This window comes from Lissotriton vulgaris, chromosome 10 (assembly GCF_964263255.1).
Source record: "Lissotriton vulgaris chromosome 10, aLisVul1.2, whole genome shotgun sequence".
Classification (NCBI taxonomy): Eukaryota; Metazoa; Chordata; class Amphibia; order Caudata; family Salamandridae; genus Lissotriton; species Lissotriton vulgaris.
The window spans coordinates 953,939,924-953,953,210 of record NC_141698.1 but is presented as its reverse complement, the minus strand read 5'-3'; the positions used below and the strand labels follow the sequence as shown (position 1 = coordinate 953,953,210).

The following is a 13,287-nucleotide window of genomic DNA, read 5'->3' as shown; positions in this document are numbered from 1 at the left end:
ACTTGTGTGCGTGGGTGAGGAGTCTGAACGTGATTCTCTTGCTGACGGGGAGCCAGTGCAGGTCCCTCAGGTGGCTGGAGATGTGGCTGCGGCGGGGCATGTCCAGGATGAGTCGGGCGGAGGCGTTCTGGATGTGTTGGAGTCTTTTCTGTAGCTTGGCTGTGGTTCCGGCATAGAGGGTGTTTCCGTAGTCCAGTCGGTTTGTGACGAGTGCCTGGGTGACCGTCTTCCTGGTTTCGGTCGGGATCCATCGGAAGATGTTGCGGAGCATGCGTAGGGTGTTGAAGCATGATGAGGAGACGGCGTTGACTTGTCTGGTCATTGAGAGGGAGGAGTCCAGGATGAAGCCCAGGTTGCGTGCGTGGTCTGTTGGCTTGGGAGTGGTGCCCAGGGCGGGGGGCCACCAGGAGTCGTTCCAGGCGGAGGGCGATGGTCCCAGGATGAGGACTTCCGTCTTGTCTGAGTTCAGTTTCAGGCAGCTGTTCTTCATCCACTCGGCGACGTTTTTCATCCCTTCGTGTAGGCTAGTTCTGGTGGTAGTGGGGTCTCTGGTGAGGGAGAGGATCAGTTGGGTGTCGTTGGCGTAGGAGATGATGTTGAGGTTTTGTTGGCGTGCGATGGCTGCAAGGGGTCTCATGTAGACGTTGAAGAGGGTGGGGCTGAGTGATGATCCTTGTGGAACGCCGCAGATGACTTCGGTGGCCTCGGATCGAAACGGGGGGAGGCGGACTCTCTGTGTTCTTCTGGCAATAGATGTCTGTGATCTTGCAATGGAATAAGGTGTTGACATTGTCTCCAAGAGTTTGCGAGTGGGCGATGTCAGTGGCATTTGTGCTGTTTTTTTTTTAAATTTTTATTATTGCAAGAAAGACAACTTAGTACAACTTACGTAGCACAAAATAAACAGACAAAAAGAAAAGATTTCAATTAAACCAATGATTAGCATCAGAAACAGAGGATCAACTGATACATATTCAGAGAGGGAGTATAAATTTACAAGAGAAATAAACACAAATTTTACTGGCCTCAATAAGTAAGAGATTTCACAGGTCAAAAAAGTTTCGCCAAAATTTTTCCTTCTTTTTCAAAGCCTTGCGACCTCTGAGTTTGGCTAAAGAGAGTTCCATTACATTTATTTTGTTTATCACGATCCACCATTCGATAACATTCGGGGATTCTTTTGATATCCATGATCTTGCTATAACTAACCTGGCACATGCAAATACTATGGTTATTAAATCTTTATATTGACAGTTGACATCCTGTATATCAAGTAAAACCAAATGTGCTGTAAGAACTGGAGTAGTGATTTGTTTACTAGTTAGAACATCTATTATCCCCTTCCAATATGAAGATAACACCGGGCACGAAAAAAGCATATGTTCGATACCTGCAGCATCCATTTCACATTTCGGGCATTTTGTTCTGTCGTTGAATTGGGCCCCCAGTGCCCAGCTAGAAATTCTTTGAGGAGTATAATATAACTGCTTTATAGTTCTATACAGCTGTAGCCTCAGGTTAGAAGACTGGACTATTGAGTTTATATGGCATAGTGAAAAAGATATCTGTGTGGGGTTAATATTAATTTCCAGCCTTGATGACCATTTAGCCGCTATTTTCGCAGTATCGTCAGTTTTGCCTAATATTAAATGTCCATAGCCCAAACTGATAAGTGATTTTGTTTTATCTGAATATAAACATCTTAATGTATCCGACAGGGCCACTTCAGCTATTTTCATTTTACAGTGCAAATAATCTCGTATTTGAATGTATTTAAAATACATATCATTGTTTAGTTCATAAATGAGTTTTAATGTATCGAAGTCCATAAGCCCATTCGGACCATACAAGTCACCCAATGTACTAATACCATGTCTAGCCCAAAGATTTCCTGCCCCATCCGAAAAAATATCAGGTAGACCTGGATATCCCCATAGTCGGATTCAATGGAGCAGTTGATGGTATGGCAGAGTTCTGGGCGATGGTGGCACTGGCTCAGTTGAAGATGTGGTGTGGGCAGGGTTCTGAGGGGCCTCTAGAGTAGGTGGTCTTAATGATCCATAAGGTGTCGTTAGTGGTGAGGGTTGTCCAGTTGAGCTAGGTTGCCTGGGATCTGGAAAATTTGGGTGAAGTGATTGCGAGAGGGTCCTGCGTTGTGAAGCTGTCATAGATGTCTGTGATCTTGCAATGTAATAAGGTGGTGACATTGTCTCCAAGAGTTTGCGAGTGGGCGATGTCAGTGGCATTTGTGCTGGTTTTGACAAATTATTTGATGACCGTTAAGAGTTCTATGCTGTTGTGTGCATTGGTGTTGGTACGTTCCTCTATGGCAGTTTTCTTTGTGGGTCTGATGAGGCGATGCTGCATGGTGATGGCGGTTTTGAAGGCTGTGCTGTCTGCTGGGGACTTGGTGCTCCTCCAACTTCTCTTGAGTCATGTGCAGGTGACCTGGACTCTTGGAGGGAGGGGAGAACCAGACGACGTATTTGGTGAGCTGTTTGCCGGAGGGTTTCCTGAGTGGTACAGTGTGTTGGCTCAGTCGGAGATCCATAAGTGGAGGATGCATGCTGATGTGTTGGTTTCTATGGAGGTCTGCGATGGTGTCTTGCGGAGGGCAGTGGCGAGTTGATCTTCAGAGACCTTGTTCCAGCTTCTGTACGATTAGTGGTGAGCGCAGTGGTATTGGGTGGGTTTGGTGAAGGAGAAGTGGATGCAGCAGTGGTCAGTTCTAAGATGAAGGAGTTCTAATAATGTGTCGCCGTAGTATGATAGGGATGTGAGGCAAATAAAATGATTTTACTTTTGTTAATTTTCTTTAGCATATTTACTTCTAGCTGGGAAAGCTCATTGTTTACAACAAAACAGGTATTCATAGTACTTTGCCCAAGCTCTGTAATCCACTTCTGTTAATGCAAAATTCCCACTTTTAAGTGTTCCAAAAATATATGAGAGATCTTTCCCAGAAAATAATCCAGGGCTGGAATTATAATAGTAAATAGGCCTCCTGGACTGAATAGTGGAACTTTTCGCAAGTATTCTAGGATTGGAGTAGGAATGATACATTTGACCTCTCAGTGTACACCACGCCCACTACAGACCTGAGTCAAGGAACACAAAACACAGCGTGACTATTTATTTTTAACAATTAACCAGAATATTGTTTGGTTTAGTTTCCTTATTCCATGACCACCTGTTTGCTGATAGCATTAGGGCACTGTTTTTAATTGTTTTACAACCTGCAGACATATTTAAGATTCGCCATATTGGTAATATGAGTAGGAAAAAAAAGGAACACTACTTCTTCCTGAAACGTATCACAAGATGTGTTACTAAATTCTTGTTACCTCTTTTTCCCCAGTGATGTTCTTATCCTCGTAAAGTGGATTCACAAACCCGCCATCTAAAATTTCTTGTAATTTCCTGAAACAATGCAAACAGACACAGTTTTTACTTAATATTAAAAAGCAACACAACTGTTTAAATTTAATGGAAGATTGTAGTAAATTATGGCTAAACATTATTTAAAAAACACAAAACAGACAACAGATTGTGTTCATGTAACGATTTGACATTATTGAATCAAGTCTATATGTCATTTGAAGATTTTGGAGGTCATATATGGAATGATTCAGTGGGATCTTTTGATATGCTGATGTGTTTACTACTGGATACGAACATATTTCACGATGTTTACTGTTCACGTACTTCCTGGTATGTATGCAAATGACAAATTTAAATTTGCCTTTAAAATGTTATGCTTGTGAAATAAATATTTTATTCCATAGCAAAACACTCCCACCTGTCAGGAAAGTCATTTTAACATGCAATTTAACAGTTGGAGCCATTTGTACGTTAAAATTCACAGTAGAATGCACATTCTTGTTTTTTTCTAAAATTATTCTTGGATATGCAGAAGTATGATTAAATCTTGCCTATTGCCTTTGCTACAAGCAGGAGTACGACAGTGGGTTACTGGTTAAGGGGAGTAAAACACTACTAAAGCAAGAACCATAATCCTTACCAGTTTGAAGTCTCAAGCAAACCCCAAATTAACCACTGGTCAACCCTCTGGCAGCTTGGCACAGAGTAGGCAGGCTTAACTTAGAGGCAATGTGTAAAGTATTTATGCAGCACTTCTAGCAGTAATATGGTGAAAACATGGCACAAGTCCCCACACTCATTTATAAAAATGTAACAAATAATTTGACATCAAAAGGACAAAAATCCAATCAGTAGAACCTGAGCTATGCAATTTTAAATATTTTGGTGAAAATAGCACCAAAAACCACCACTTACGGCGAGCTGGTCGTGCAAGACTGAGAGAAATTCACAAGTTCAGACTAACTTCAATAGAGTGTGAGTGAGATACAGGAGCCAGGTTCATCCAATTCAAAGAGTTACCTTCTCAGTTCACTGTCAAAAGTTCGGTTCTAGGCGTAAGAAGTCATGAGTAGTGCGAAGGTCAGATGGTCATAGAAGTAGGAAGAAGATCTTGGCTACAGGTTTGCGGTGGAGGTCACAGTGGCGGTCGATGCTGTAGCGTGAAGAGTTGGTTTAGCGGAACTTTGCATTATGAGTGAGTGCGGGCGGCAGAGTCTTGGTACGAACAGGTTTGCTCATGAACAGCCTAAACACGTCAGGAGAGCTCAACTGAGGCAACACCAAGAGTTCAGGACTTGAAAGTCACAACTTGCGGGTCAAGAACTCACTCCAGCAGGTAGCAGGTCAGCTGGAGCAGGAAGCCTCTGGAGCTTGTTCAGCCTTTTAGCTGAAAAACAGGAGATCAGTTGACTGAGCCTTGGAGTCACTTCAGCCTGGGGTGAAGGATGCAGTTTCAATCTTCCTTCTCAGCAAGAAGGGCAGCATGCAGGGCAGCATGCAGCAGAGTAGCAGGGCAGCGGAGTGGCAGTCCTTCTGGTGACAAAGCAGCACAGCAGGCTTTCTTCTGTAGTATCCAAAGGTCCAAGAGTGTACTGGTGAGTTGGTGCCTGAGGTCCAATATTTATAACTAGTGCCTCCTTTAAAGTGGAAGAAGCTTCTAGGAATTTCCCTTTGAAGTGCACAGGTTACCTTCCTACCCTGCCCTGGCTCCAGACTACAGACTGCAGGGAGTATAAGAACTTTTATTGTTGGTTAATTAAAACCCTTACAATATAAAAACACTTGCAGCATATTCTTAAAAAAAGCACTGTATAAAATTGCAAAAAGGTACAAAATTAACGTTTTACTTAAAACTCTGCAGAGATTCTTGGCAGTTAGTGGTCGACTCGGGTACCAGATTGTGGTCAGCAGATTGATGGTGGTTGGAAAGCAATTACTTGACACAGGGATGGAGTTCCTTGCTGCCATAATGAGGAGTGGTTGGGGGCGCCAATGATTTCCAGCAGTTTTTGCGCCTTGGTGACAAGTTTTGTTAACCCAATAGTCAGCTTCATGTTGTCAGGGCTTAAGGCTGCTATTACGGCTTAGCGGCATAATCAAATTCCGAGCTTAATCCATTAATCTCACAGAAGAAGTCGACTGACAGTGAGCGTTGCGGTACAAAGGCAAATTATGTGTTCCATTCCTTCAGTATGGTAGCCGCACAGCCCGCTTTGGGTGTGATTATCTGGTCGGCGCCATTCTTGGAGGTTTTTTAAAAAAGGCCATTCACCCATCCTTAGAGCCAGGACATTTCTTTTCCAATAAAGTGCGAACGTGCTAGATAAATAAAAGTGTACAACTCCTTGTTTAAAATTGTAATCACTGCCCAGGCGTGTTTGCTTTTTGACAATATTGCCCTATCCAAATAAAAGGACCACAAACTGACACTCTTGTTGATGACTGCTTTCAATGCCGACTAGGAGGGATTTGTTCCCAAAATTCCTTGACACTGAGTAGGTGTAAACTATGATTCACGTGAAGCCGAGAGTCTGGCCTCCAAGAAACTCTCCCGGGCATTGCGCAATCTGTTGCAAAACTTCATAAATGCACAGGCCTCTACGCCATGATGGTCAAATGGACCTAGTTAAAGGCGAACTTGTGCTGGCAATGCTGACTTTGGCAGATGAAATGCATGTTTAAAATATTGATTATTAGTTTATTTAAAAGAGTATTTGTGATCTCATGGCCATACATCAATGCGTTCATTATCTTCCCCTTCATCACTTTCAACATTTGGATTAAACTGGGACTGAGCAGTTTTTTAGACAATTTTGTGGCGGTGACTTCTAGGGCCAAGGCTTCAGTCCTCAGTGCTTCTTTCTGTTTGACAAATGAGCTTCTGGTGTCAAGAAATATTCCCAGGTATTTGTAGTGCGGTGTAGAGTAAATTTTCACTTTGTAAAAGTGCCACCCTCAACGGGTCTTCTTTAGCTTCCCAAATGAAATTGTTTTTGTTTTTGATAAGTTCAACTCTAAGAAGTTGCTTGTAGTATAGGGGAGCAGTTAATCAAGTAGCCTTTGTAGGCCCACTTTCGTATGGCTAACCAGCACCAGATCATCAGTGTATAGGAGGTTGCTGATACATACTCTGCCTATTTGAGGTGGGTGGCAGTTAACACTGTCAAGAATTTGCAGAGATCCGATATAAACATGCTAAAAAGGAGTAGAGCCAGCATGCAGCCTTGTTTTGCTCTGCTACTCATATCTATCTTCCTAGAGACATGGAAACCTTCACCCAGCTTGATTCTAATCCATGTATCAGAATGGGGTTGAACTATTGCGAGTAGCAGAGGCCGGGGAACGCCCCAGTACTTTAATTTTTGCCACAGTAGGTCCCGGGGCACTCGGTCGAAGGCCGCTTTAAAATTTATACAGTTGGGTTTGTTGGTCTGATGCTTTCTCTATCAAAATAGACAGGGTTAGTAGGTTGGTTGTTGTACCAAAGTTGGCCGCGAAACCCCGTCTGATTGAAGGGGAGGCACTTTGTTTCATTGGCCCAAGCCAGCAGCTCTTATAACAAGATTCTGGCATAGTATTTAGCCTTGAAATCTAAGAGTGATATCATTTGATAGTTACTGGGGTTGTTTCTCTTTCCGCTCTTGTATACAGGATGAATGATATCAACTCTCCAGGACTCAGGAACAGTGTTGTTTAGCCTGCAGTAAGAACACAGGTGGGTCAGATGGACTGTCCAGAATTCAGCTTCTGATTTAAACAAGGCCTGGGGTAGAGCTTTTGGCCCAGCTCTGGCTTTCTTTATTAAACATAGAATCTTATGGTTTAGTTCTTCTGGTGTCGCTGTTGACTCAAAGGGTGAATCGATGTTATCCCCACAAGCCACATATACTGGTTCTTTAAGAGGACTAATGACTGAGAGGCTAGGGCCTGGCCATGATGGCTTCATAGCCTCTGTGGAGGGTACCTTTATGTTGGCTATACTAAGTAAAGGGCTGGAGATTTTGTTGATGTTGCTCTTAAAATGAGATGATAAAAAGGAGGACCATTCATCAGCACTTATGTTTGCACTGCCGTAGCTGCTTCCACCTCGCTGGCCCCTGTTTACAAGAGACCAGAATTGCTTTGAGTTTGGCTTCCTACTTTCATAGAGGAGCGTCAGTCAGAATTGATCTGAGGCCACTTGTTTTTCTTGGCATACTGCAAGCTTGAAGGCAGCTTGAGCTTGCTTGTAATTGTTAAAGTTGATTTTAGTACCTGGGTTCTTCCAGGATTCGCGAAGGGCATGGTTTCTTCGTAGCTTTAGTTTTTTTTAATGCTGGTGAAATGTGTGGTTGAGATATGTGCTGCTCAGTGCTCCTCCTAAATGGAACTGCTTCTAGTAGTTGGTTGGTAAAACTAGGCCAGCTGCTAGTAGGAGAGGAATCAATAGTTTAACAATGTTCTGCATTTTTCCATCATGAGGGGGTGCCGCATCAACTGACCATTTCACTAGTTTTAAATTCTCCACATAGCAACCTACATGGGTGTAGGCAAGCTCCTGATGACGTGGAATGTTGGCGAGAATTGTTATAACTTGAGGCCGATGATCACTCTTACCTTGTGGTGCAATATTATAACTCTCAGTCAAAGGGAGAATTTCCGTGCTCCCTAGGGAAAAGTCCAGAAAGGAGAAGGTTCAGCCATTGGATTGTGTCCAAGCTGTAGGAGTATCTGTGTGGAAACGACCATTCAATACGGTATAACTTTCACTGCCTAGCTGAATGACTGCATACTCGCCCAATTTTGATGGTCTGTTTCCTACGGGAAATTACTGTGTTGCAAGGTGTGATGGATCCATTGAGGAGGCAATCTCTAGTTCCCCAAAGGCTCACTGAGCAGGTTGCAAGCGGGGATGGCCAGAAAATCCGGTTTAGGTTTTATACTCATTGGTGCGAGGGGATATGTAAACATTCAGGAGAAAAAAATGGTTATCATTCTGTTGACTGCCCAGAAGTATTCCAGAGAGACAGTCTTCCTCAAATTTAGCTGCTTAGTGGGCTGGGATAGTTTTGTTGACACACAGATCGCCAGGCTGCCACTCAGCCTGCCAAACTTGGACTGTCTTGTTGCAAAAGACGCAAATTCAAGATAACCTTCAATGGGAATACTGTCTACTGCCCAGGTTTCCTGCAGTAGAATAATATCATATTCCATTAAAAACCCAAGGGTGGCTGCTGAATGGATTTTATGAACAAGGCCATTGATGTTCCAGGAACATATTGATAGACCGGGTGGGGGTATTTCAATCTTTCCAGCTTCTCACTAGGGCCCCTGGGAGCCATGACCAGTCGGCCTTTTTGGGGTTTTGCTGGTTTGTTGTGTTCTCCTAGGTTGCTGTGGGAGAGCAACATCTTGCTGACTTTAATACGGAGAAGGGGACCGAACTATCACTTAAAGCCTGGGTCTGATTATTTTCCAGTATTATTGGATAACACTGGGCACTGAACATTGACTTTGTTCTGCCCCAGTTTTTAAATTGATCAGTTTTTTCACTGGACCAGTTCTCAAATTGCTGAGGACCCAAACGTTAATTCAGTTGTTTCGCCCGCTCTAGTTCCTGATGAGGGAATATATTTAATGGTGATTATGTCGTTGGACTAAAAGGCACACAAGTCTGAGAATTTTTTAAGAAGTCTTAATATGTTCCCACTTTTTAGGATGTCCTGGGGCCTCTTGAGACATACTCTGGTTGTGCAGTAGTGTGGTGCCTGAGTTGGTGGAATGCTGCGTGGGAGCTTCATCAGTCATAAAAGGCTTTATTTTCTATGAATTGTCGTTAAAAACCTGCTTGATCGGACATGTAACTGCTGATGAAGATGGCTCAAAATATTTAATAGTTGGTCGCTTGACAAATTTGAAAGATTCAGGTGAGAAGGTTCTTTGACTGTGTATTGCATAGCGTAATGGTGATTACCCACCTCTGTTGATGGACAATTAGGGCGGGTGTCTAAGGGCAGCATCAAGGGAATTTCAGTTCCCAGATGCACTAACTCGATGCAGGCACAGCTATTGAAGGTTGACTAGATCCAGCTATTACTTGCGTGGAATACTGTGAGTGGGGCTGTCGATCTTGGAGAGGCCCCTGTCATTGGGTATTTAGTTGTGGAGGATCAGTCTGGGGAGTCGGGACTTGTGCTGCAGAACTCGCAACAGAATTTGCTCTGGACGTGGGCACCTGAACTCGTCCTTGGTCTGAGTTAATGGTGACGAGGCCGCTAGCATTTGAGATTTTGGTTTTGGTTGCGTGTTTGTTCCGTCTCTTCGGTAGTCTTTTTCTTTCCCGTTTTGACAACCTGTGTGTGTTGTGTTGTTGAGCTAATTTTGTGGGGGTTAATTTACTATCTTCAAACTCCATGTAATGCAGGGCAGTGGATGGAGACTGGCTTCCATGACAGTGGGTCCCACTACTGAGTTGAGAGCTAGGGGCAGGGTGTCTAATGGCACTGTCAATGGTAGCGTCTTGATTTCAGTTAGCATTGAAGAAAGAAATTGTGGTAGGGATGTTTTAAGAATCAATAATAGGGGAACAGCAGCATACTGATTGGACCAATTGGGCTTGGGATTGGGCTTTAGTAAAGAGCAGATTGAGTGCCTCAAGGTTTTGGTCTATTCCTCCAGTGTACACCGCTAACGTGTTCAGAAGGTGCACCTGCAGGTCCATCTTGTCTGAGTGATAAGCTAGGGCTACTGCTGAGGTCTGGAGAGTTTGCAATAACTGGGACCAAAGATCATTGAGGTCAATTGATGATGAGGTTGCCTGGGAAGCAGTTTGTTAAAAAAACTATAGATCTAGGGGGGAGATAATAACATTCGCTCCCAACCCTTCTGAATTACTCGTTCGGTCGCCTTGGTCGGCCTTTTCTAGTAGAATTTCGGGATTGGGGTTATTGGACAGAGGGCGGGGATGAAACACAATTTGGGGGATCAGAATACTTGCTCTCTTAATTTGATTGTTGAGTAACCTTGCAGTTGGAACTGTTGATGCTGATGGAGAAAACTGACTTGAGTTCTGAGTGGACTGAGCAGTTGGAGAACTGGCTACTTTGAAAAAGGGGACTTGGGAAAGGACCTGTTCTATTTCAGCTGACTGTTGGTCCAAGAAGGGCTGTCCTGATGTTTGAGACAGTCGAGTCTTCAGGGGCATCTAGAGAGTCTGTCTTGCGAGAGTCCGTCGTCGCTGTAGAACATAATAGAGAAGAACTTTCGCCTTCATTGGCAGCCGCGTGAATCATGCGCTGGATCAGATTTTGATTCAAGGTGGCAACTGTTTTCAAAGGGGGGGCACCTGAGACAGTTCTGCTGGACTGAAGTTTTTCTTCAAGGACGCCTGTTGAACTTGGCCCTTTTTGCAGGGCCATCCCTGAACTTTTTTGCCTTCCTCCTATATGTTTTTTGACCTGTTGTTGGCCATGTTATGACTCTGGGCATTTTACCACTGCTGAGCAGTGCTAAAGTGCATATGCTCTCCCTATTATAAATTAATGTATGAATTAGTGATTCCATGATTGCCTGGTTTGGTTTACTTGTCAGACCCTAGTACAGTACACTGAGTGTGCCTAGGGCATGTAAATTCAAATGCTGCTAGTGGGCTTGCAGCACTGGTTGTGCCACCCATCAGAAGCGGCCTGTACAAGTGTGTCTCAGGTCTGCCATTGCAGAGCCTGTGTTCAATCTGGTACTGTCATGCTGACTGGGCAAGTGCACCCACTTGCCAGTCCCTAAACCTTCCCTTTTCTTCATATCAGACACCCCTATGGTAGGCCCAAGGGCAGGGTGCATTGTAAGTATAAGGTAGGACAAGCCCTGATGTGTGTGGGATGTCCTAATAGTGAATTACAGCCATTTTAGTTTTTCACTATTGCAAGGCTACCTGTTGGACATAGGCCAGAATGGGCTGTTAGGTTATGACATTCTATAATCCTAACTGACTCAGGTGGAAATTTGAGGTTAGTATGCCTGGACTCAGAATGATGAAATACATCTTTTAGTGAAGTTGGTTTTAACATTCTGTGTTTGAAAATACCACGTTTAGAAAGTAGGTATTTTCTTGCCTAACCTTTCAAGCTTGCCTCTGCTAGGTTGTGTATTCCTTCTCTGGTGTTTTTGAGTGACAGGGCTGGGGGATTCCAAGAGACAGGATGAGTCAGCCCAGTGATGAATATAGAGATCTGCATATAGATGGGTGGGAGGAGTTGCATCTGAACCTTGAATAGGGCTGTGCCTGCCTTCCACAATGCTGCCTCCACCTCCTGTCGGGCGTCTGATGTTTCTGCCCTGCACTGTGAAAGGAAAGAAGGAGTCTTGTAAACAGAGTGCTCCAGAACTAGTTTGGACTGAGCAAAGGCCCCTCTCCCCTCAGAGAACAAAGGATTTTGGGATATAAATATTGGGACCCTGATCCCAAGAAATTAGATCACTTTTGGACTTCTAGAAGAAACCTTTTCCAGAGGAGAGGAACCTTAAGAAACTGAGGAGAGACTATCCCTAAGCTGAAGCACTGCTTGGGGGAATGGCCTGCAGTGGTTGCCTCACTGCCAAAGAAAGGAGAAAGAACTTTGTGTGCTTTATTTCCAACTTGTGAAGGATCTCCAAGGGCTTGGAAGAGAGCTTGCCCCCTGAACGAAGTCTCAGGACCAGCAGACTTCACCAGCCTTTGTGGATTGCTGCTGGAACGCTGTTCCAGTGTCTACAGAGGCAGGGAGCTGTGACCGACCCTCACGACCGGCCTGGTGCCCTGTAGGTACCGCTTCGAACAACGCCTGCAACGTAAGCTCTTAGCTCACCGACTCTATCCTGACGCCATCACCGAGCCATTGCCTGCACCGTAACCTGTGGACACCGGGACGCGCAACGCCTCGCTACACCAAATCGTACATGTCTGCCCACCGCGGTCACTGTTGCTGACTTCGAGTCCTGTGAACGCACGGAGTTGGGCACCGTTCGCACACTTCGCGATGCACCGCCCGACTCGTACTGCTGTCTGGACTGATCGACTCCAGCTCCCGAACTCCCGCTCTGTCGCTGCACTGCAAGCTGGAAGCACTGCAATAAAGCACCGTCTCGCCCTGCAACATATGCCTTGGACCCACCGACTCCGTCAACGGTCCGCTGCCTGCACACTGCATCCTGCAACACTTTCTTTTCTGCACCGCGACGAACGCCTCAAGTAAAGGTACTGTGACTGAGTCTGTCGGCATTTGTTAGACTCTGTGTTATCTCAGCAACGCTGTAGCCGGACAGGGCTACCGACTCGCACAAAACTTTGAGCATTTTTAACAAGAACTCTTGATTTCTAATAGAATTGTTGATTATTTTTGTCGTTTATGGTCTTGTGGTAACTCTATATAAAAGATACTTATTTTTTATAAACCTGGTGTGGTGTCCATTTGTAGTGTTGTCATTGGATTACTGTACGTGGTTACAAATGCTTTACAGACTGCCTCTGAGATAAGCCTGTCTGCGTGCCAAGCTACTAAGGGGGTGAGCAGGGGTTATTTTAGGAGTGTATCCCCTTTACCCTGACTAGAGGCAAGGGTCCCTATTTGTCACAAGTACCTACCTGTGCCAACGAGAGACCCCCTCCTAAAATAGTCCCTTAATGAAAGTTGTTTAGTTGCTGGGTTTGGAGTGGGTATTTTGCTCAGTTTTGGTGCCTCATTTCTCCAATGTTCCTCCGCTGTAGCCATTCCCCTGCGGCGGGATGTGGCAAGTGGGTTTTGGCTAATTGTTCTTGTACTGAGGGCTGCCAGGGTTTGAGGTTGTATCCTAAATCGGAATCAAAACCTGTTTGTAGATTCACGGGAGGTTGTGGATGTGTTTGTGGTTACTCGATTTATTCGGCTATTACATCCGGGCAATTGGAGTAGG

At 44.6% G+C, this 13,287-nt stretch overlaps 1 protein-coding gene across 1 annotated transcript in view; it reads right to left on the bottom strand.

Moving 5' to 3' along the window:
* The window catches only part of MALRD1 (MAM and LDL receptor class A domain containing 1), a 2,333,045-nt gene that overhangs the window by 23,969 nt on the left and 2,295,789 nt on the right, over positions 1-13,287 (bottom strand). Inside the window, exon 35 of the mRNA XM_086939858.1 lies at positions 3,345-3,420. Within this exon, the coding sequence (XP_086795984.1) occupies positions 3,345-3,420 (76 nt within the window). The remainder of the gene's footprint in view (positions 1-3,344; positions 3,421-13,287) is intronic.